Genomic DNA, 21,191 nt, shown 5'->3' on the forward strand with positions numbered 1-21,191 from the left:
AGAACGCTCAGCAGCGGGCCCTCCTCCCGGGTGGGATGCCCGGGATGCCCGGGTGGGATGTGTGTTTATTCGGGGTTGATGATGAAGTTAATGAATGGGCCCGTGGCGTGGCGCCGGGCCTGGAGGCTCGGGAGCGCAGCAGCAGTGGGGACCGGGGGGATCGGGCGTCCCCCCGCAGCGGGGGTTTGGAGGTGGGGCTTGGAGGTGGATTTTGGAGGCTTGGAGGTGGATTTTGGAGGTTTGGGGGTGGGTCTTGGAGGTTTGGGGGTGGGTTTTGGAGGAGATGCTTTAGCTTCTAGTCCATGTTTCCAAACCCTCAATTTTAAGCCAGCTCCAGCCCAAGTAAGGATGTTTTCTCCTGATGCTGCAGGTCAGGAAGCAAACTGGTAGGATTGCTCTGGGTAGAAGTCGCTTCCCTGCCTGCTGCTTCCAGGACTGCTGACTTCTGTGGAAGGCATGGATGTACCTCTAGCATCCCAAAAACCCTGCAAGTGTTGCACAAAGAGTGGTGCTATGAGGTGAATTTTGGGGTGGCCTGTGGAATGTGCTTGGCACACAAATGGCTTTCTCGAGGAGACAGGGAGGGAACTGCTGAGACATCTTGTTGCATTAGAGGATGCTCAGATATCCCAGGAGGAGCCGCCAGCCTGCCCCATGGCTGTGGTTAAAGCCGTGGTGATGGCAACTCCATGGGTAATAAAAAAAATACACAGAGAAACCATTTCCTTTTACCACAGAAACAATATTTCAGCACTGGCTGAGCTGCAGCCTGCCAGCTGTCAGAAAGCCCTGAGTGCTGGGGATGTGCAGTGCTCTCAGTGGATGCTGGGTTTGATTTTCAGCCTATCTGAACTGTCCTGGGTGTTTCCTGGCGTGTCCGGGTTGGCATCGCCACGCTGCCCCCATGGCAGGCTGGTGCTTTGGCAACCCCTCTCTCTTGATTTCTCTTTTTATGCTCAAGTCAAATGACATTAAACAACCTAACCTGCGGCCTGTTGCTATCACCAGCAGGTGTCCATATGGATGAACCACGCTTTATCCATGTGGTAGAACTGGGAAGTGCATGAGGAGTTGTGTTTGTGCCCTGGAGGCGCGTGGCCCGTCTGCCTCTGACTGGGGTGCAGTGAAAATTGCTGGTGCTGAGGATGCTGGCCAGAAGCAGAGGTTTTTTTTCCTCCCCAGCACAGGCCAGGTACCTTTTCAGGAGTGGATGCACTCCAAGTGGACACCAACAATGCTGGGAACAACCTGCCAGTGTCGGTGCTTTGGTGGGATGATGTTTTGTGGGATCCTGCTTGCCCAGCCCCATTCAGTGTTGGAAGTCACAGCCACTAGCTAATGCTCTGATTTTGTGCCTGAATTTGGCTTGAATAGGGCATTTCCTTATTGAAGTAAATGAAACAAAGGGAAAAAAGTGTTTTTCTTCCCAAAAGATAATATTTTCAAATGGGAGCTTTACCACAGCAGCCCATCCTGGGGACAAGAACTTAAATTGGTCTGCCCGATGCTAAAACAAGATCATGTGGCCAAGGCAAGCTTGGGATGGCTGCTGAATGAGGCAAGGTGCAAAATAGGATGGACCAGGGTGATAGATAAGTGCAGGAGCCAGGGGAGTCTCTCCATACTTTGTCCAGTTTTGGTCTTGTCCAGGCCAAAGCCTGGATTGGGATCTTGCAGGGAACTCCTGGTCACATGCTGCCCGTCCTGGCTGCTGCAGTCCTATCAGTGGCTCCCATATGGTTATCAGGCTGCACACTGCACTGCCTCTGTGGCTTCTGCTGAAACCCATCCCAGACCTCTTTGCTCTGAAAATCAGAAATCTTTTCATCTCCAGCTCCACAGCTCTCAGTTTAGAGATTTCACAAGATTTTCTAACAGTTTCTCTCCTTCCATGTGTCTCTCAGTAGCAATTATACCCCCTTCAGCCCTGTTCTGATAGCCTAAATGAGACCAAATTTTGGTAGCTTCCTCTCATAAGATAATCCTCCTTTCTTTGACTGTTGTAGTCATTTTTCACACCAGTTTCAGTTCCTTGGAAAGACAAGGGAAAAGGTTTAAGAGTTGTGGCTGGGATTTCAGGCTTAAGATCAATGGGCCTTTTGTTTTGAAATCCAATTCAGTGGGCTTTTAAGAACGTATCTGATCATTACTGTGAGCATCTCAAAGTTTGGAGCCCCAGCCTGTAATTCAGCTACGAAACAACAACTCCGCTGACTTCCAAGAATTTGTTCAAACATTTATAATCAACGGGAGGCAAGCTAAGAGCCATTCAAACAAGAGATAAGATTAGTAGCTGAAGTGGCTGGGCTGCAATTGTTATTGTGCAAGTCAAAGAAAAGGCTGTCACACACGGAGGATATTGCCAAGCAAGATTCATTTGAGTCGCCGAGTCATTCTTCTCTCATCCGCTGTCTGAATTCTCCTGCAGTCTTCCCAGACCTACTCAGGCTGAGTTGGGTGATCTGCTGGGTTAGGAGGTGACTGAGTTTAGACTTTTTTCCAGGTTGTGTCAGATATTTCCCTTGGTCCCGTTCTTGTCCAGCACCCCCACCATGGAAAAGGGTAAAAGGCAAGTTCAGAGAACTTCCTGTGCTGTGATGGGAGTTGGAGCACTGAAGCAACCAAAACCAGGTTGCTGTTGCCATCTCTCAGATGCAGAGCACTCAGAAGGCTTTTACAGCCAGGGGGGGATGTCTGAGGCTGGGTGGAGGCTCAGACCAGCCCCTGAACAGGAAGGTGTAACAGGATGGTGAAAGCTCCCTTTGATCTCCATCTGGGTCCTCCTTGGAGCGTGCCTTTGGAGAGAGGAGTTCAGCGTGGCTCGTCCACTGCCGTGAGGCGTTGGTTACCCTGTGAACAAGCCCCATCGTGTGCAGCAAACAAGAAACCAGCACACAACATATGAAAGTCATTTAGGAAGATGGGAACGATGAGCGGCGCACACAATAGCGTTGCTATTAGGATCTGTCGATCCTAATTAAAAAAATACTCCTCAATGAAAATTATTTATAAAAAGAAATCACAGTGACCCTAAATCAAATTATTTGTGAATGGTTTTTAGTCTCCCAGATCAGTTAAAACTCCTGTGTTAGTCACTGGACATCATCCAAGCTACATGCTGAATGAATAACATCCCTGCCAAATTTCATTTTTTTTTTTTCACCCTCACCAAGTTTGGCACAGGACAGTTAAAGTCATTTTTCTAAATATCTTTCAGAACATCAAGCGACTGTAAAATAACAATGGGAAAGCTTGGCCACAGACAACTGCAGCCCTCCAGTTGGAACCGCTTCTCTCCAAGAAAGCAGCTCCACTTCCTTTGATGATCTGTTCTGGGGGAGCACTGAGGCAAGGATTCCTCCATGGGGGTACTGGAGGGTCACTGCCTGAGGGGTAACCCTGCCAGGGAGCCTGGCTTCCAGCTGTTCCAGAGTGGGGCACAGCTGGATCCAGACTGGCCCTGGCTACAGGGTTGGTGTCTTTTTGGCCACCTGCTAGAGGGTGACATCCCGAGGACGTACCAGCCATTCCTTGTCCAGAGTGGCAGTTTCCATGGCGAGCTGTAACGACGCCTCTTCTGCTCACTCTTCAGAAACAAGAAACAAACAAAAAAGAAAGAAAGAAATAAGGAATCAGTGACTGCACAATGGCAGAACAAGTTCTTGCTTTTTGTGTCTGCAAAGATAAAGGGCTAATTCTTCTAAGCACTGTGTGATGTCCTATCCAAGTGAATTAAGTTTGGGATTGTTTTCATGATGGCTTGTCCCAACTCCAGTGTGCTTTCTCTTCTCCTTTGACTGGCCTGCAAGTCCTCCACTGCCCTTTTCTCAGCTGGCTTCCCCCTCATTTGTTCTTTCTGACCATGGAGGTGTCGTCACCTGCAGAGGGCGAGGAGCCTCCCCAGTTCTTGGTTCTCAGAGACATTAAGAGGGAAGCATGGTTCTCCAGCTCCCCGCATAATCCAGGAAGTGCTGGCTGCTCTTCTGTTGAAAGCTAGCAACAAATGGCCACCAAATTCCAATCTTGCTGTTTTCAGTGAGAATAATTTATAAACCCAGGGCTCTCTGCTCCTTGTCTCCTAAGGAGGAGTAAGGACTAGAGCCCAGCATTATGTGCAGCAGTTAGCAAAGGCTGTGTCACCCGTGTATGTGACTGCCTGTTTCCCAGTATCCAGGTGGCTTCTTTGCCTCCAGTTGAACTGGTGTGATGCCTGCGTGGGCCTCCTCCTTCCCTTCCCTCTTCCCATGCCCGTGGCATTGGCTGGGAAGGTGCTGTGTCCACAGGGACGTCCAGGAAGGTGGGCATAGCCGGCTCACAGGCGCAGCTGCTCTGGCTCCTGTGACCAGCTGGTTCATCCTTTTATTAAGATGTCAGCACCTCCTGTGTTTTTGCTGTTTGATTCCTCTTGTTTTCCTGCTGCCTTGCTGCTGTCTCCAGAGCTGTGCCCAGATGGTCCTGTTGTTCCTCCAGCCATGACTGCTGGTTCTGGACGTGCACAGCCATGCAGCAAGGCAGCTGACACCCTCTCTGGTCTTGCTTTTCCTTCTGGGCTTATGGACATGCTGGGGGTTGTGGGCTGTGAATCCATGCCCTCAAGGCACGTTTTTGGAAGTGTGCTTTAGAAAGCACTGGCTGGCATTGTCTGCAGCGTTCTGGGGTTCCCAGCTTTGCCTGATAGAGCTGCATCCCCCTCCCGTGCCTCAATGCCTGCTTTATCCTGCCACTAATTTGCAGCCTCTAAAGCTCTTGGATCACACCAGGTGGGGTCCCTAATGTGTCCACGAGCAGTCCAGCTGGTGCAGGGTCCCAGAGGAGAAAAGGGTGGGAGAAGGCAGAGAGAAGTCTTGGTTCCAGAGTCTCCCAGGTATGAGTGCGACTCGGATCTCCACACCTCCTCCTCCAGCCAGGGGAGCTTTCTGGCCATTTGTAACTTCTGGTTTTGAGGTTAATACTCCAGCCCCTCCCCAGTGCAGTTTTTTGCAGGCTGTGATTCTTTCTCAGATTACTTTAAAACCCCTTTCCTTAAAAAGTATGTGAGGATGTTGGAATAGATCTTTTGCAGTCTGTTCCCAGGGAGCAAGGTTGCTCATAGAGCTGGGGTGAAATGGGCTGACTACTTCCATGTGGGGCCAAAGAAACACGAAACATCTGCGAGGATGAGAAGGAAGATACAGAACAAATCACAGTTTACCAGTTTTGCACACAAGAAAAGGATGCTTTGACTTTTTCTTTTCCCCAGAAGTTTTTCTCTGAAGATGCTGACCTGACTGTTGCCACTGGGACAGGATGCATCGAATCCTCAGCTCTCAGGCGAGCTGGCTGCTGCCAGCATGACACAGAGCTGTAGTTTGACCCCAAATGGCAGCTCAGCACCATAATCCACTCACTCACTCCCCTCTGATGGGGTGGGAGAGAGAATGAGAAGGAGGAAAGTGAGAAAAACTGGCAGCTGAGATAAAGACAGTTAGGGAAAGCAAAACTACATGCACCAGCAAAGCAAAGCAAAGAATCTGTTCCCCACCTGCCATCGCAGGCAGGTGTTCAGGCACCCCCAGGACAGCAGAGCTGTATGGTCTGGGATGTCTCTTGGGTCAGTGGGGGTCAGCTGTCCTGGCTGTGTCCCTTCTCAGCTCCTTGTGCATCCCCAGCTGCTCACTGGTGGGCTGATATGAGAAGCAGAAAAGGCCTTGGCTCTGTGTAAGCCATGCTCAGCAATAACAAAAACATCTCTATGTTATCAGCCATGTTTTCAGCACAAATTCAGAGCACAGCCCCATAGCAGCTACTGGGAAGAAAATTAACTCTACCCCAGCCATAACCAGCACACGGAATCCCAGCTCCTCATCCTCTGTGGGGTTTGGTTTACATGACTCTGAAAGGAAAACTCTCCCAAAACTCACACAAGGAAGAGCAAACTCGAGCTGTGCAGTACAGACAAGGGCTCAGATCCACTGCTGGATTGCAAGTAGCTGATGTTCCTATGGTGGAACCTCTTGCTGCTTCCAGATAATTGTCCCCCTGCACCCTGCACCCACCCAGTGATTTTAGTGCCCCTTGGTTCTGAATCCCCTTTTCCTGTGGTGGTAAGCAGCAGCCACAAGGCTAATGGGTGTATTCAAGACTTGTTCTAGCAGTGTTAAGCTCATTGCAGAAGCTCAGGAGCTGCCTTTTGGCTCCTGGGGGCAAATGTGTGTGTGTGAGTGAATGCAGCCCTGCAGGCACAGCTGATACCTAAAGCAGTAATTTCAAGGAGGCTGCATAAACCCAGGAATAGAGTAATACCTACCTGGAGGAGAGCAGAGGCACTGGAACTTAATTTAAACTCTTCCAACTCCCCTCCCTCCCAATTCTAAGATAAATGGACAAAAACATGCCCTGGAAGCTCTTGTGCAGCCCAGCCAGAGAAGAGCAGGAAGGAGCCAAAGGCATTTCCACAGCTTGTCTTGCTGTGCAGGAGGCTTGGAGAGGTGTTTATAAACACCTTTTCTGCTCACAGTGCTCTTGGCCCCTCTCTGGCTCATGGCCAGGCATGGCCCTGCTCCAGGCTTGTTTTGAAGTGTTTCATCCCCCGTGCTTTGCAGAGCTGCCTTGGTGCTGAGGCTGAGCAGGGGTTTGCCCTTGGGAGCAGGTCCATGCTCCCTAGGGAGGGTGAGAGCTGCTGTGCAAATCCAGGAGACAGGAACTGCCCCCTTCAAAGCTGTTCCTGGAGGTGGCTCTGAGTTTCACAGTGGCCCTGTGCTTGGTCTTGCTCTGTCTGGGACAGGTGATGTGTCCCATGAGGCTGATCTTTCTCCAGCAGGCTGGGCCCTCGGGTTGGGCATGGATCCCACAGCCCTGTGGGGTGGGCACAGACCCAAGCAGGGCACAGACCCAAGCAGGGCACCTGCTGCTCTGCCCAGTGCTGGTGCAGCTGGTGCTGGTGCTGTTTGGCAGTCACATCATCAGGACAGGAATCTGGTTGGGTCCTTGGGATGAAAACACTTGGTTGACTGTAAACAAAGCTATTTACACAGATACTTCTCAGCCTGGCCTGGAGACTGTGGGAGCTTTGGTCCAGAAGAATTTATAGCTTGTAACTTCTAAACTCCTCATTGTGCAAACATGGGAACAACCAAGGCATCTCATCTCATCACAGCAACTGGCTGTGGTGGCAAAGCCTGTTTAGAGGAGATACAAGATGACCTCTGAGTATGATTTCATGGAGTGAGGGATAAAAGGATGAGTGTTTGAAGCCATTCTTCAAGTATTGCAGCACTGCCCTGTCCTTCTGTGGCCCAGCCAGGTGTCCTGCCCCACACTTGGGAAGGGGCATCTGCCAGAGCCCAGAGGCTTTATCCAGGAGGATAAAGCTGTTCTTTAAACCACACTCCAGTGCCTTCCCTGGTGGGAAGTCACAGCTGTCCTTCAAGGAGGATGAAGGTCTCAGCTGTGCTGATACATGGAGGTATGGCCAGCTTTGCAGTTCTCCTGTGAGAGGTGAGGGGGAGGTAGGTGTGATGCCTCCCTCTAAAGGTCCATAGCTTCGTGGACCTCGAGGAAGAGAAAAGCCAACTTGGCTTCTTATTTTAAGCTTTACCAAGTAGAAAAGGGCAGTGTTGGGGGATTATCTAAGGCAGCAGAGTCACTTGTCATTCACAAGGTGATGGGGTTGATTCCTACCAGCCCTGAGGTGATGAGAGGTGCAGCTCACAACTGCAGAGTCCTGTGAGCCTGACCTGGGTGCTGTGACAAGGAAGAGTCAGGCACTCTTCCTTTTCTGTGAGTGACTTCCCATGGGCAGCAAAAGGAAATGTTGTACTGTAGCTGGGGAATATCTCAAAGTGTATTTAGTAATTATTTTTAACAATTTAACATTTGCCTATATCTCTTTCAGACCTGCTCTGGGGGCATTTTTTGGACCATCATTGTAGCTCTGGTGGGATTCCTTTCTTTCCTGTTAAGACCTGTGTGGGATTTGAAAACCTGGGATTCCTGCTCTCTGTGGCTTATCCAGAGACTGCCAGCTCAAAAAAGTTGTCCTATAACGCATCCCAGTGTTTTGAATTTTGCTGAAAAAGTGTTTAATTGAAAACCTCTTAGTCCATAAACCAGACCCTTACCATAGAGGCAACATCTTTTTACTTTTCCCTCAAAGATGCTGTGAGTAAAATAATGAAGTAAAATAACTGAATTTTTCCATGCTCTGGTTTCTCACTGAGCAAATTGGCTGCAGAGTCCACTCTGGCTTGGTGTCAGAGGGGTAAAAGCTTCACTTTTATCAGGTAATTCCTTGGTCTGCTTTTAGACCCACAGGTCCCAGCTGGGGCTGTGCAATAACCCTGCAGGAGGCTGAAGGAGCACAGCAATCACACCAGGAGGAGGAGAAAGCCTTGGCTCCCCTAAATCCTGCTGCTGTGGAGAGCAAGAATTGCCTGGCGCCAATACACAATGCACCCAGCACAGCAAGAAGTCCTTCTCCCTCCCCAGGGACCATTAGGGGGGTTTCAGCCTCTCACAGTGTCTGGATAGAGGAGCTGGTTTGAGGATATTGCTTATGGGAGTATTTTGGGAACTCATTAAAAAGAGAATTAGAGACCAGCCCTGGTGCGATTGAGATAACATGGTATGTAAGTGTGCAGGAAACATGAAAATCCTCTCAATAATTAAATTCAATTAATTGTTTTACAGCTGCTCAGCAAATACCATGAGGTTCAGGAGGGGAGATGCACTGCTGGGATTCCACAAGGTCTGCATGGAGCAGGTAATGGACTGTGGTGTGTGGAGCACCTGGTTTGTGTTGGAGAGGAAAACTATTTATAACCCAGAAGCATTAGCAAACTGGCTTTGCTGGAGACTTGTGGGACAGTCTGCAGCCATCACAGCAGCCACAGACCCTTGTTCTGGGGAAAGCAGTGCAGGGGGCTGGGAAGGAAAGGGGCTCTGGCACCTCTGAGAGGGGGTTAATTCTGCATCTCAGTTTGAAAGGCCTGACAGCAAATGGCATCATAAAACAGCTGCCTTGATAAGACAGAATAAAAAGAAGGATCTATAATAGCTTGAGGAACCAAAAAGGAAGAACTTCTCTCCAGGGAAGGGATATGTGCAGCACTGGGGAAAATCCATCCTGGGTCCATCCCACTCTGCACGAATGCAGGGTGCTCTGCATCTGAAGGGGCATGAGGCTTACTTGCCCTTGATATTTCTCTTTTTATTCTGCCTCGTTAAAACAGATATTTTATGAAGCCTTTTGCTGTTGGGCATTTCTCAATGAGACTGGAGAGCACCCCACACCACCTCCTCCCCCACTCAGTCCAGGGGGTGTCCCCAAGGAAATGGGTGTGCACAGGGGTGGCTGGGGGATTAGGGACAGACTGCTCCCCTCAGATCAGAGCCAAGGCTCCTGCTGCCTCCCTGGCCATCCCCAGCCTGAGGAAACAAGAAGGTTGTACCAGACCCCTGCTCTGAAGTGCCTCACTCAGGTCCCCATTGCTTCCCTGCATGAAGAAGCAGTGACTCCTGGAAGGGAACAGTGCTGTGTGTTGTGCCATGGATAGCCAGCATTATCCCACTAGCTGGGGGTTCAGAAACAGCCATGCCAGACTGGTTAGAGCTCACATATCCCAGAGCCTCAGGGTCCTGGAAGGGGCAGTGGGATGGGAGCCCTGGGATGCTCCTGGCTGCTGCCTGCTTGCACCATGACTGCTCTCAGCACTAGGTCAGGGTGACCACGGCCTCACTGGGCTCAGCCTCATCAGCCCCAAACAATGAAGGACCCCTGTCCCCATGCTGTGTGCTCTCCTAGGGACACACCACCTCCTGGGAAAGAAAGATCACCTGGATATTCACCCTCAGCCTCCCAAGCTGCACTATAGAGCCACTGCCCTGTGTGACATGACCTACCCAGGGGACTTTGGCTCTGTTGCCTTTGTATCTGCCCTCCAGGTAGTTTTTAGCCATTAACTAAGCCCTAAACTTCCTCTCAGGCAGACTAAATGAGACCACCTCCTATCATCCCTCCTTTTAGTGCCTGCATCAATGAGTCTGTGAGTGTGATCCAGCCTTCAGGAGAGGAGAGAGAGGCAGGAGCAGCACCCCTGGGGCCCCCTGGGGCAGGTAGGGCAGGTGATGTTAGTGCCCCATCACTCCTGCAGCAAGCAGAGACTCCCACTGATGCCTCTGTCTTGTCAGAGCTGGCCTGGCATCCTTGCCAGGGGATGAATTTTGGGAGAGGAAATACAAATTGCTGTCCCTGGCTCTGCAGGGTTAATCTCAGTGCAGATGCATGTGGTGCTGCCTGTGTCCTCAGCTCCAGCCAGGACGTGCACAGCAAAGGGCTGAGGAGGGAGCTGCAGACCGGGAAAGCAGCGTGGCCTTGGATGTGTTGGGAGAGCCTTGAAGTGCCCGAGGAGGGAGGATCCGACACGTGCACGTGTGTGCCCACGGATCACACGAGTGAGATGCAGCAGATGAGCTGCCTTGCTCTATTTGTAACCTCCCACTGCTGTTGCACAGGCTTTGCAAGGAGGAGAAGGAGCTGAAAATGGAGCTGAAAATTGAAACTTGAGGCTCAGATGCTTGGAGGGGCTCAGGAACCCAACTGAACCCATCACTCCCCAGGGAAGCAGGAGTTTCTGTTCCTCCTGGGCCCAGTGTCTTGCTCTCCTGCTCAGCACAGAGTGAGACATTCATGCTCCACCTTGGAGCAAAAGTCATTTTCATTAACTTGTTGAGGAAAGGAGACATAAAGACACAATTTAATTGCAAACCACAAGATTACAGTGTGAGATGAAGCGAGGAAAGAATGAGGGAGAAAAAGGAAAAAAAAAAAAAACCAAACTTGGTCTTATTTTTTAATTTGCATCCCTTTAGCTGGCTGAAGGAGAGCTGGGTGAGGACATGGCAGTGCCATGGTGTGCCCTGCTGGGTGGGATCCAGCCTCCCTCCCTGGGCATCACAGCTGGGATGTTGCATTCAGGATCTGGCTGCCTGAAGGCTGGTGTGGACAGTGCCAGTGGCTGCAGCCTGGCCACTGGTGGGTGCAGGATGAGAGCCTGGTGTGCAGGGAGCCATGGACATGTGTCCTGTGCCCAGGCCTGGGCTCTGGATTTCCTGCCTGGATTCAGCACCTGCTGCCCTGGGTGCTGCTTTTGGAGAGTGCAGGATGTTCTTGGGAAAGTGCATGGTAACAGGGGAGCACAAGGAGAGCAAACAGGGCTCCTCTTCAGCCCCTTACAGCCTGGAACAGCCCACCCCTCCCCTGATCCCAGCTCTCCTTGCAAAGGGCAAGATGGAAAGGTGAGGGATGAGCTCCAGAACCCCTGCAATCCTCCAGCTTCTTGCTGAAACTGCTAATTAAAGAGCCCATTTCACCAAACGATTTTTTTTTCTGATATGAAAACTTTTCCAGAAGGAACGAGTCCCGAATCCACCAACTCATTTCACATTTATTTTAAATCTCAGCTTTATATCGTGTAGTTTCCTCCAGGGCTTGATTATCTTCTCAGTAAAAGCTCTGTTGTTCTGGTCTGTGGGACCTATATTTAGCCTTGCTGTGAGGTCTGTGCACCTCTCAGTACAGGGCTCAGATGCTGCCACCCGAGCTCCTGGGCTTTCCTATTTATTTGGATCTATTAAGCAAGTTACCATTTCTGTAATATCAAGGGCATTTTCCAGCCACAGGCTGCCTACAAGCAGTAACTTGTTGCTGCAGAAATGGTCTCCTGGATCTCAGAAGTAATTTGGAGAGGGTCTCTTGTCCAACAATGGCAAATTATATTTAAACAGGGGATCAAGGGCAAAGCCAGCCAAAGAGCATTGTGCCTCTCCTTTTATTGTGGTGGTACCTCAAGTCCTCATTCCCCATGTTTCCTACACATGTAATAAGGCATACACCCACTCAGCATATTTTTACATAAAAATACACAAAAACAGGCAAAAATGGGTGGGGACTTTGCCTATGAAGGGAATTCAGAGGTGCACAGACATACCTGATGCCCTGGTATGGCTGCAATTGTTATTTGATACACATGGGGGTGTAAGGAGGTTGTGTGCAGAGAAGGGAGAGAGAGAGAGAAACATCAGAGTGGCTGGCAGTGAAATCCAGTCCAGGGAGAACCTCTGGGATGGAGGGGTCTCCCACTGGAGGGCTGGAGGCTGGGACACACCATCCTGTGGGGAGCATTGCTCCCACTGGTGCCGTTTTGCAGCCTGTCATCTTTCTGGTGGCACATCTCAGCGCCTGGGCACCGCTGTCTGTCTGGGGGACACAAAGAGCTGCCTGGCTGATCATCAGCTCCCTGCCAGTGTCCCCCTCTGCCAGTCCCACCAGAGGAATCCTCTGGCTCCGGGCAGTGGTGCCCTGCAGAGGCTCCCCTGTCTCCTCCACCCTGAGTGAAGCCCTCCTGGAGCTGGAGCTGCTGACAAATGTGTTGGATGCAGCTGCCTGTATCCAAGGAACGGAGCGTGTGAGCGGCACGGCGAGCCAAGGCACGCGATCGGAATGATCAACGGGCAAAATCTGGGTGCTGAGGCACGGGCTGGAACATCTGATTGGAAGGCTGGGAGGAAAAAGGGAAGGCTGAATTGTTTATGGTTTGTTTTTCATTCATCATTCCTGCTTGTGTGGGTGGACAAGGAGTGAATGGGTTTCTCGGGGAGGGCAGCAAATAAAAGAGGCACACATTTCCTTGAAGGATGAGTAGATTTTTTCCTTCCCGCTGCCTAGGTGAATGTGTCACAAAGGGGCTGGAGGGGAACCCTAACAGCTTCTCTCTCAGGTGGAGGAAACCACTTGCTCTTGATTTTTTTTCCCTTTGATCACCCTGTGCCAAGAGATAAAGGGTTTTTTGGGGCGGGTTTCATCATAATAAAGTCCTGCTTTTTCTCCAGAAAATGTTCCCAACTTTTCTTTGGACTGTTGAGCATCTCATGGAATTACAGTGAGTCGATGCTTTCCCAGCTGAGGGAAGGATGGGTGGCTGGATCAGGCCTCTGTGCCAGGATGGTTCATTTCTGGGATAGACAGCACTGGTGCCTACAGCTACAACCCTCAGTTCTGCCTTCCTCTGGCCTGGAAGTTGACATTAACAGGCAGGAGATATGTAGAAGTAGATGGTTTTTAAGGTTTTTTCCAATCCGAGCCATTCTCTGATTCTGTGGTTAGTCAGTGTCCAGGTTGGAGTCTCAGATTGAGCACTGGGCTTTGCTTTTTCCATACAATTCCTGTGTTCATCATTTATCACCTGCTTTTCTCATTTCATCTGAGGCTCTGGTGGTGTCCCCCTGGTGCCAGGAGTCTGGTGTGTCCTGGTGAAGGGCTGGCTCATGCCCTACATGGGGCACTGATGCTCTCCATGGGCATCCCCAAACTGAACAAACCAAATCCTTGCAGAGAAGACATGGAGGTGGGAAAAGCTGGTTGCAGTGGATTTGTTGGCATTTGCGGGGCTTTTGTGAAACACCTGATTGTTGCAGGGAAGGAATGTCCCATAGGTGGGGAAAGCAACCTTCCCTTGGCTGGGGTATGGGATGGTGTCTCCTGTATTTGCCACCTTCACACCAGCAGGGCTTGAGGCTCCCTGCAGGATAAGCTGGTGCTGGGAAGGGCAGTGGGAGCTGGGGGAACACCCTTGCAATGCATGCATGGTACTGAGGCTGGCCTGAAATGGGCAAGAGCTTAGCACAGCCCCATGCTGGATGACACAGGGAATGGCTGGACCTGTCTTAGGCTGGATATCCGGGAAAGGTTCTTCCCCCAGAGGGTACTGGGGGGCGCTGCCCAGACTCCCCAGGGAATGGGCACGGCCCCGAGGCTGCCAGAGCTCCAGGAGCCTTTGGAAAATGCTCTCAGGCACAGGGTGAGATTGTTGGGATGTCCTGTGCAGAGCCAGGCGTTGGACTCAATGCTTCCCCTTGCAGCTCAGCCCGTTCTGTGACTCTGTGCTTTGTTCCTCCTTACACCGAAAGCCCCATGTGGGATTTGCAGGAGCACACCTTCAACTGACACGGAGGAGGCTGAGCATCTGCAACCTGTGGAAGATGTTGAAGAAGGATAGCTTGCCTGCCTGTGCTGCTGGAGGTCAACACCTGTCCTTGCAGAAGAGCTGCAGGGCTCCCTGAAGAAGGGAGGGACACGGGGACACTGCCCTCTGTGGCATCTGCATCAGGCAGGGCTCTGCGCCAGGAGCTCCCTTGGCAGAGGGCAAGAGAGACCTGAGAGGTGCTTTGTTTTCAGGTATCTCTGGGAAATTGCAGGAAAAAAATTAAAGGAGGTAAAAGAAAAAACCAGCCACCACAGCACTTGCCTGAGGAACAAAAACCTCTGATGGTTCTGCTGAACTCTGGGGTCCTCCAGGCAGGGTGGAATCCAGGCTGAGCTCAGATTCTCCATCTCTGCCAGGATGGCAAATATGATGGGTTTTCACAGCAGGGAGTTAGGGGAGAGATGGACTTTGGATAAATTAAAACAGACCACAGACCTCCTGGGGTCCCTGCCAAGAGTTACCCTAGACTGAAGGAAAGTATTTTTAAAATCAGTTTTTTAGGTGTCATTCTCCCAAAGCCAGTGTTCAGGTTGCTCTGGTAACTGCACCAAGGACCTTGCTTTATTTATTTCATGTGTCAAGATGCCCAAGGACCTATAGAAAATAATGATTTTCCATTTATATGGGAAGAACAGCATAAAGGGGGAGAGGGATTTAGTCCTAAACAATTTCTGAAATTATAAGAGAAGAGCAAGTGTCTCAAGTGATGAAAACCAGTTGACTTCACAAGAGTTAGGTTGAACAACAGGAAAAATACTGCTGAAAGGAGATGTGACCAGTGCCCTTTTTTGAGGCTAAGTGTTCTGGACTTCAAAATAGCCCAGACACAAAGAAAACCCTCATTTTTCAAAATTTCCCCAGAGGCCTCACAGGTATCTTGCACTGAATTACTCAGCGGGAGAACTGCTGTGGTCCCGCTGGGATTTCAGCCTGCAAAAACAGCAAGGATTAGCAACTCAGCTGCCTGGGCATGAAACTGCCCTTTCTGCTGAGGGGCAGGGTAGAGCAGGCAAGCTCCAGATCAAGTTATGCTATCGGGTATCTCCTTCCTTTTCAGGCAGAACCTCAGTTGCTGTCTGAGCAAAATGATAGGGAAAGGGGAAATTCCACAGAGATTTATGTCAAAAGAAGAGAGAAGTCAGGTGGTTTCCCTGCTCCTCCGAGCAGCTTCCTGAATCTAAAATACTGTTCTTCCCTCTGCCGTGGGGAACACTTCTGGTCCCTTCTACCTCCACCTGCATTTCTTTGCAGTTCTGCGTGGTCACCAGTCAGGGGAAAAGAGAAAGCCTTCAGAAACATCTGAGACCAAAAAGCCACAGAAAATCACGCTTAGCGAGAGGAAATGTGCACAAGAAGTAAATGGTCCCTGAGCCCTGCTGTGTGCACGCTGCGGGGCTCCCGGTGCACCACGGCCCTGCAATGGCAACACTGCCCTGGGAGCTGTCAGCATTCCCAGAGAGGGAAGAGCAGCGGTCCTGGCTGGCAGCAGGAGCCACGGAGCCATGGCTGCAGAGCCCCGGGTGCGTGTGCTGGGGCTGTGCCCTCTTGTGCCAGCGCTGGGACAGCGCTGCCTCCCGCCCCGAGTCGGGGAAACACGAGAGGCTACGCCCCATGCCTGGGACGGGCTGGGCACAGCGGCTCTGCTCCTTTCCCATTTTTCCTGATGGTTCTGGCTACGCTATGTTAGATGGAAAGCAAATCCCGATCCTGCCATGTGTGCTCCTTTGCTCTCGCTGATGGGCTCAAAGACCCAGCTCTTGTCATCCCTTGAGGTTTGCTGAGGGGTTTCCCTGGGGCCCTAAAGGCCCTGCGGCCATTGCAGTCTGTGCCCAGAGCCATCGTCCTTCTGCCTCCAGGTCACCTCCGTGGGCTGGGACTGTGGCCGCTCCCCTTCAACACAGAATCCAGTGCAGCAACAACCGAAATCCCCTGCTGCTGCTAATTGAGCATCTCAGCTCCCTTCCGCACTGCCTGGGCAAAGCGAGGCTTTGGGAGTGCAGATGCTTCAGGATCAGCCTCGGAAATAAACCCAAACAAGCACCTTTTGGAGCTTAAAGCGACTCCTCCTGGAAGCCAATGCAGGGAAAAGCATTTGTTTATTAACGAGAGGCAGCAGGAATAGGGCATGAGAAGCGGCTTTGTCTCCTCGGCCACTGCGTGTTCCGTTTGTCTCTATGTTAATGTCTTTCCTTCAGGTGTGCAGGGAATCTCGGGCACAAATCTCCCAGCTCCATAAAACCACCGGGAAAAGAGGAATCCCCGGCTCCCGGGCCCTGCGCATCGCGGAACCCCCGTGTCACCTGCAGCCGCCCCCAAATGAGCGCATCTTTGGTCGCCTCTGCGGGGAGAAGGGGGGTTCTGCGAACGCCTGGGGGCCTGCCGAGGGGTTGGCTCCATGGCTGGATGGAGGGAACGCGGTCTGCCTCCATCCCCGGGGACCCCTAGGGACGCGGGGATCCCCGCCGCAGCGGGCATCCCCGGGGGGGAGTCCCCGGGCAGGGAATCACCTTTCCGGGGGGGTGCGGGGGTCAGCATCCCGGGGGCAGGGGCAGCTGAGGGATCATCCCGCCTCCTCCCCGCGCCGCGCCGCGCCGCGCCAGTGCCTGTGCCGGTGCCGTGCCGCGGCCGCGCCGCGCCAGGCCGTGCCGGTGCCGTGCCCTGCCGTGCCGCTCCGTGCCGTGCCGGTGCCGTGCCGCCCCGCGCCGTGCCGTGCCGTGCCGTGCCGCCCCGCGTCGCGCCGCTCCGCTCCGCCCCGCCGCGCCCGCCGCGCCGCAGCCCCGCAGCCCGGCCCCGCAGCCCGGCCGCCGCCGCAGGGCCGGCGGGCAGCGAGCGGCAGCCGGCGGCATGAGGCGCGACCCGGCGCCCGGCTTCTCCATGCTGCTCTTCGGCGTCTCCCTCGCCTGCTACTCGCCCAGCCTCAAGTCGGTGCAGGACCAGGCGTACACGGCGGCGGTGGTGCTGGAGGGCAAGGTGCAGTCCGTGGGCCCCCCCGCCGGCGGCAATGACAGCCGCGGCGCCGGGCCCGCCGGGGGTGTCCTGGTCAAAGTGCTCGACCTGTGGCCCCTCAACAGCGGGGGGCTGCAGCGGGAGCAGCTCATCAGCGTGGGCTCCAAGGCGCCCTGCTTCAAAGTGAAGCGCAACCACCGCTACATCTTCTTCCTGGAGCCCACCGAGGAGCCGCTCGTCTTCCGCACCGCCTTCGCTCCGCTCGACACCAGCGGCAAGAACCTCAAGCGGGACGTGGCGCGGATCCTCTGCGCCGACTGCGGTACGGGCCGCGCCGCGGCGGCGGGGGGCGGCGGGGGGCGATGGCGGAGCGGCGGCGGGGGGCGATGGCGGAGCGGCGGCGGGAGCGCTGGCCCGCGTCCCGGGCAGCCGCGGGGCGACAGGTCCGTACCACTGGGACCTACGGGGGACAGGTGCCCGGCGATCATCCCCCCACTTCGCCCCCGGTGGGCCCCGGGAGCCGCGCCTGCACCGAGGGAGATGCAATGCGATGCGATGCGATGCGATGCGATGCGATGCGATGCGATGCGATACGATACGATACGATACGATACGATACGATACGATACGATACGATACGATGCGCTCCGCGCGGCCCGGCCTCCGCAGCCGCGCTCCCCCCATCCCCCGGCCCCGGGGCTCCTCGCTCGCCCGGCTCAAGGTCCGGCAGCCCCGGCCCGGCGCCTCGCCAGCAGCGCAGACCCGGGCCCGGTGCGGGGAGTGCCCGCAGCCCGCGGCCGCCCGGCGCTCGGTGATGCCGCGCGGGAGCCCTCGGTCTCAGCGCGGTCCCAGCGCCCCGGTGCCTCTCCCCTCGGGGGCCTCGGCCGTGGCAGCCCTGCCGGGAGAGCTGCCGGCCTGCGGGGGCTCCGGTGACTCCGGCCGCGACCCCCGCCCCGGGCGCGTTCCCTGCTGCGGAGGGGGCCGGGATGCAGAGCTGGGACAGGGGCAGCGCTCCAGGTGTGCCCTAAGAGCCGGGAAGTTTTGCGTCTTCCAAAATAACGGCCTCGCGGGGGGGGGAAGTTGGTTTTTCTTTTGTTCGTTCCGCGCATTTCGATGTCTCCGATCACAGCTCTCTCGCGGTGGCTTGTGCTGTTCTTCCAGCACCTCTGGAAACGCGGTTATGAAATGACTTCAACGGGAAGTGCCCGCCGGAGCGTCCCTGCTTTTGTGCCTGGATTTTCCTTGCTGTCTTCTGGCAGGTGAACACCTGCGAAGGGCTGGGCGGTGGGGACCGGGCGAGGACAATGCCTGCATTTTCCCAGGGTTTGGATCTGAGCTGACAAAAATGCACGGCTGGCCCTTCATCCAGCCTGAATGCTGGATACTGTGTCACAAAATCTGGAGAAGGACGGTGTTAACCCGGAGAGCTCTGAGTGCCGTGCCGTGCCCTCAGCAAGGGTTTGAATTCCTCGTGTTTGGTGTGTTATGAGGATATACAGGGTGTATCTCCAGGGAATCCAGGCTCCCCACTCAATGTCAGTACACTGCATTCTCATCAGGTTAATTGGCCTTTTGCCTCATTAAAAGCAAGGTACTTTGTCAAGCTATACTTAGCTCTGTAATGACCATATTTGTACTGCTCTGTGGTGGTTGTTGTGGTATTGATTGGGTGTTTCTGGGGCAAATGCTCTGCCGTTCGGGACTGCTGACCCCGCATTGTGAAAGCTAGACCTGTCTCTTTTTTTAGTTATCCAAAAGATAAATTTAGAAGCTTACGTTTCCTGGGAGAAAGGTGGAACCTTGCATATCATAATATGTTGTTGAGGAAAATGGGCTAGGACTGTGTGCAAGAAAACTAATTTGGGAGACACTAATTTCATGTGCATCTGTATATGGGCCATCGTGGACAGAGAGGATTTAGTGAAAGAGATGTGGTAGAGACAAGAGGAAAGTAAATGGGAGAATTTCTCAGGACTGTGGTCTCATTGTCAGGGGAAAACACTGCAAAAGGTACGTGGCTTTTATTGCTTTTTGTTTTTTGGTGTTTTTTTTTTTTTTTTTTTTTTTAATCAGAAAGGGTTCTGAACTTGTGCATCTCTGAGCAGCAGGGTTTGACTTTAAGGGGAATGGAGGCTGCTCCGTGGCATCCTGGCTCAGGCCCAAAGCGTTAATGTGTGGGCTGATGTAACAACAAGTTAAGGGTTGTCATTCTGTCGTGACACCTCCTCGGAGCTGATGCTTTTGTTTCTGTGTGGCTCTGATGGGCTGATTCGGCTCCCTGGCTGAGGGACACTGCAGATTGGTGGGTGCCTTGTCTCAGCAGAGCTCGATGGCAGATTCCAAAGGAAAAATAAAATCTGGTGGTTGGGAAATGTCATTGCTGTGGTTTGCTTTGGTGATGAAGATGAAATGGGAGCCTCATCTTGCTGAACTGGTGGTTCCCTGAGCACTTCATGCTCTTGGTCCAGCTGGGAGGTTACTTCTGAAGGTGACTTTCCTGGCAGGATCTTCTGATTTGTAGCACCCGAGCTGCTGGAAAGATATGTAAACTGGGAAACCACGGTTTGCCTTCCTGCTCTGTGGTTTGTGCTGGGAGGGGAGATCCAAAAGGGTGCAGGGGTATTTCCCATTCTTGCTGCTCACGGGGGTGGTGAGAATTCCAGAGCTGGCAGGGGGTGAATGTCCAGGCAGGAGGAGCACTCTGAGGGACAGCTGGGCTGCAGCTGTGTGAGGGATGTTACAGAGCTGGGGGACAGATGCTGGGGTCACTTCTGAGCGGGAAGGGAGGACCTTGTGGCTCTGATCACTCCAATCCCCCCACTCCCAAAGATGGAGGCCTCACAGGACCATCTTCTCCCTGCTCTGGCTCTGTGCCTGGGTCTGTTTTCCAGTGATTCATCCCCTTCTCACCGGCTAAGATGCTGTGTGTCTCCTGCTCTTGCTGCGTGCCGAAGTCCAGGATGCGATGCAGGACTAGAGTGTGATGGGAGCATCCATGTGTCTCTCCAAGGAGCAGTCTCTGCTGTTTGCACATCTCACTTAGAGGAGGGAAAGTGGGTGCTGAGACTCTGCATGGGACCCAGCCCCTCTCTGAGCAGAGCCAGGAGGACTGAGGTGAGAGAAGGATGGCCTGGGATGTGGGGGACAGAACAGGAATGCCAGTCTGCGTGCCTGGTGTGTGTGGGGTCTGAGCTGGCTGCTCCTTGTGTGCCCCCTGAGCAGAGATCCAGGGAGGGGGATGCTCACTTTGGCCATCTCACTGCTGGGCAGGCTCTGAAGGTTGGATCTTCCCCACCTGCAAACCCCAGAGGGGTGCAGTCTCTGCAGCTCTGCCCAGCCATGGTTTTCATCCCTCTGGCACACAGGGAGCAGCTGGTCCTGGGGCCTGGCATCCTGCAGGTCTCACCACCCACTTGTCCATCTTAAAACCTCTTTTGCACTGGGAGTATTATTGGCTTTTTTTTCATACTGTTATATAACGATTCCTGTTATTGCTTCTCCTCCTGTCTCTTTTCTTTGTATCTTCTAGCTCCTTAATTTTGGATGGTCTCATATCTCCTCTGTGCCTACACACAGAGATCAAGGAGGAGGAAATAGGTGCAAGACATGGTGCTGGCTCTCACTGGTGAAGGAGCTGGTGGCATTATCCCCACTGGAACAACTCCTGATCTGAATCCAGAATGGGGCTTGTGGTCCTCACCTTCCTGGTCTTTAGGGGTAGCTTGTGTCAGCATCTGCTTCCCACTCTGTATGAGTCCCCTCTACTTGTGCAAAAGATTTATGTGCAGATATTTTGCACACAGGAGAGTGGGGATTTAACCTGTCCAGGCTCTGATCTCTGCTTTCACAGAGGAACAAATGTCTTCCTGCCTCCATATGTAGCGAGTTGCAAAGTAGCTTTAATTAGACTTGTACGTCTCCTGAAGCACCTCACCGAAAATGCTGCTGAGCTCCAGGACGAGGTCTGCCACTCGCCTGTAGGATTAGCTAGCTTAGCCTGGGCAGGTAATCTGGTGGTGGCAGATCCCTGGGAGGATTTGCAGGCAGAGGACCTGTTGTTGTAGCTGGTACTTCTTGTGAGATGAGGTATTTATTTTATTTCCAGTCCAAAGGTGTCTTGGTCCCAGTGGGAATCAGGAAGGTGCTGAGGCAGTGGCATTGGCCTCAGTGGCCACATAATGCTGGGAGCTGTTTATCCTGGAGCCAGGTTGGTTACAGCTGGCC

General features: G+C 53.1%; 1 protein-coding gene across 2 annotated transcripts in view; it reads left to right on the forward strand.

Moving 5' to 3' along the window:
• Nucleotides 1-16,829: 16,829 nt before the first annotated feature.
• NRG2 (neuregulin 2) overlaps nt 16,830-21,191 on the forward strand; it is a 154,888-nt gene continuing 150,526 nt past the window's right edge. For both annotated transcript variants that reach the window (XM_053956405.1, XM_053956406.1), the window contains exon 1: nt 16,830-17,289. In XM_053956405.1, the coding sequence (XP_053812380.1) occupies nt 16,866-17,289 (424 nt within the window). In that variant the 5' untranslated portion in view covers nt 16,830-16,865. The remainder of the gene's footprint in view (nt 17,290-21,191) is intronic.

The sequence above is a fragment of the Vidua chalybeata genome, chromosome 15 (assembly GCF_026979565.1).
Source record: "Vidua chalybeata isolate OUT-0048 chromosome 15, bVidCha1 merged haplotype, whole genome shotgun sequence".
Taxonomy (NCBI): Eukaryota; Metazoa; Chordata; class Aves; order Passeriformes; family Viduidae; genus Vidua; species Vidua chalybeata.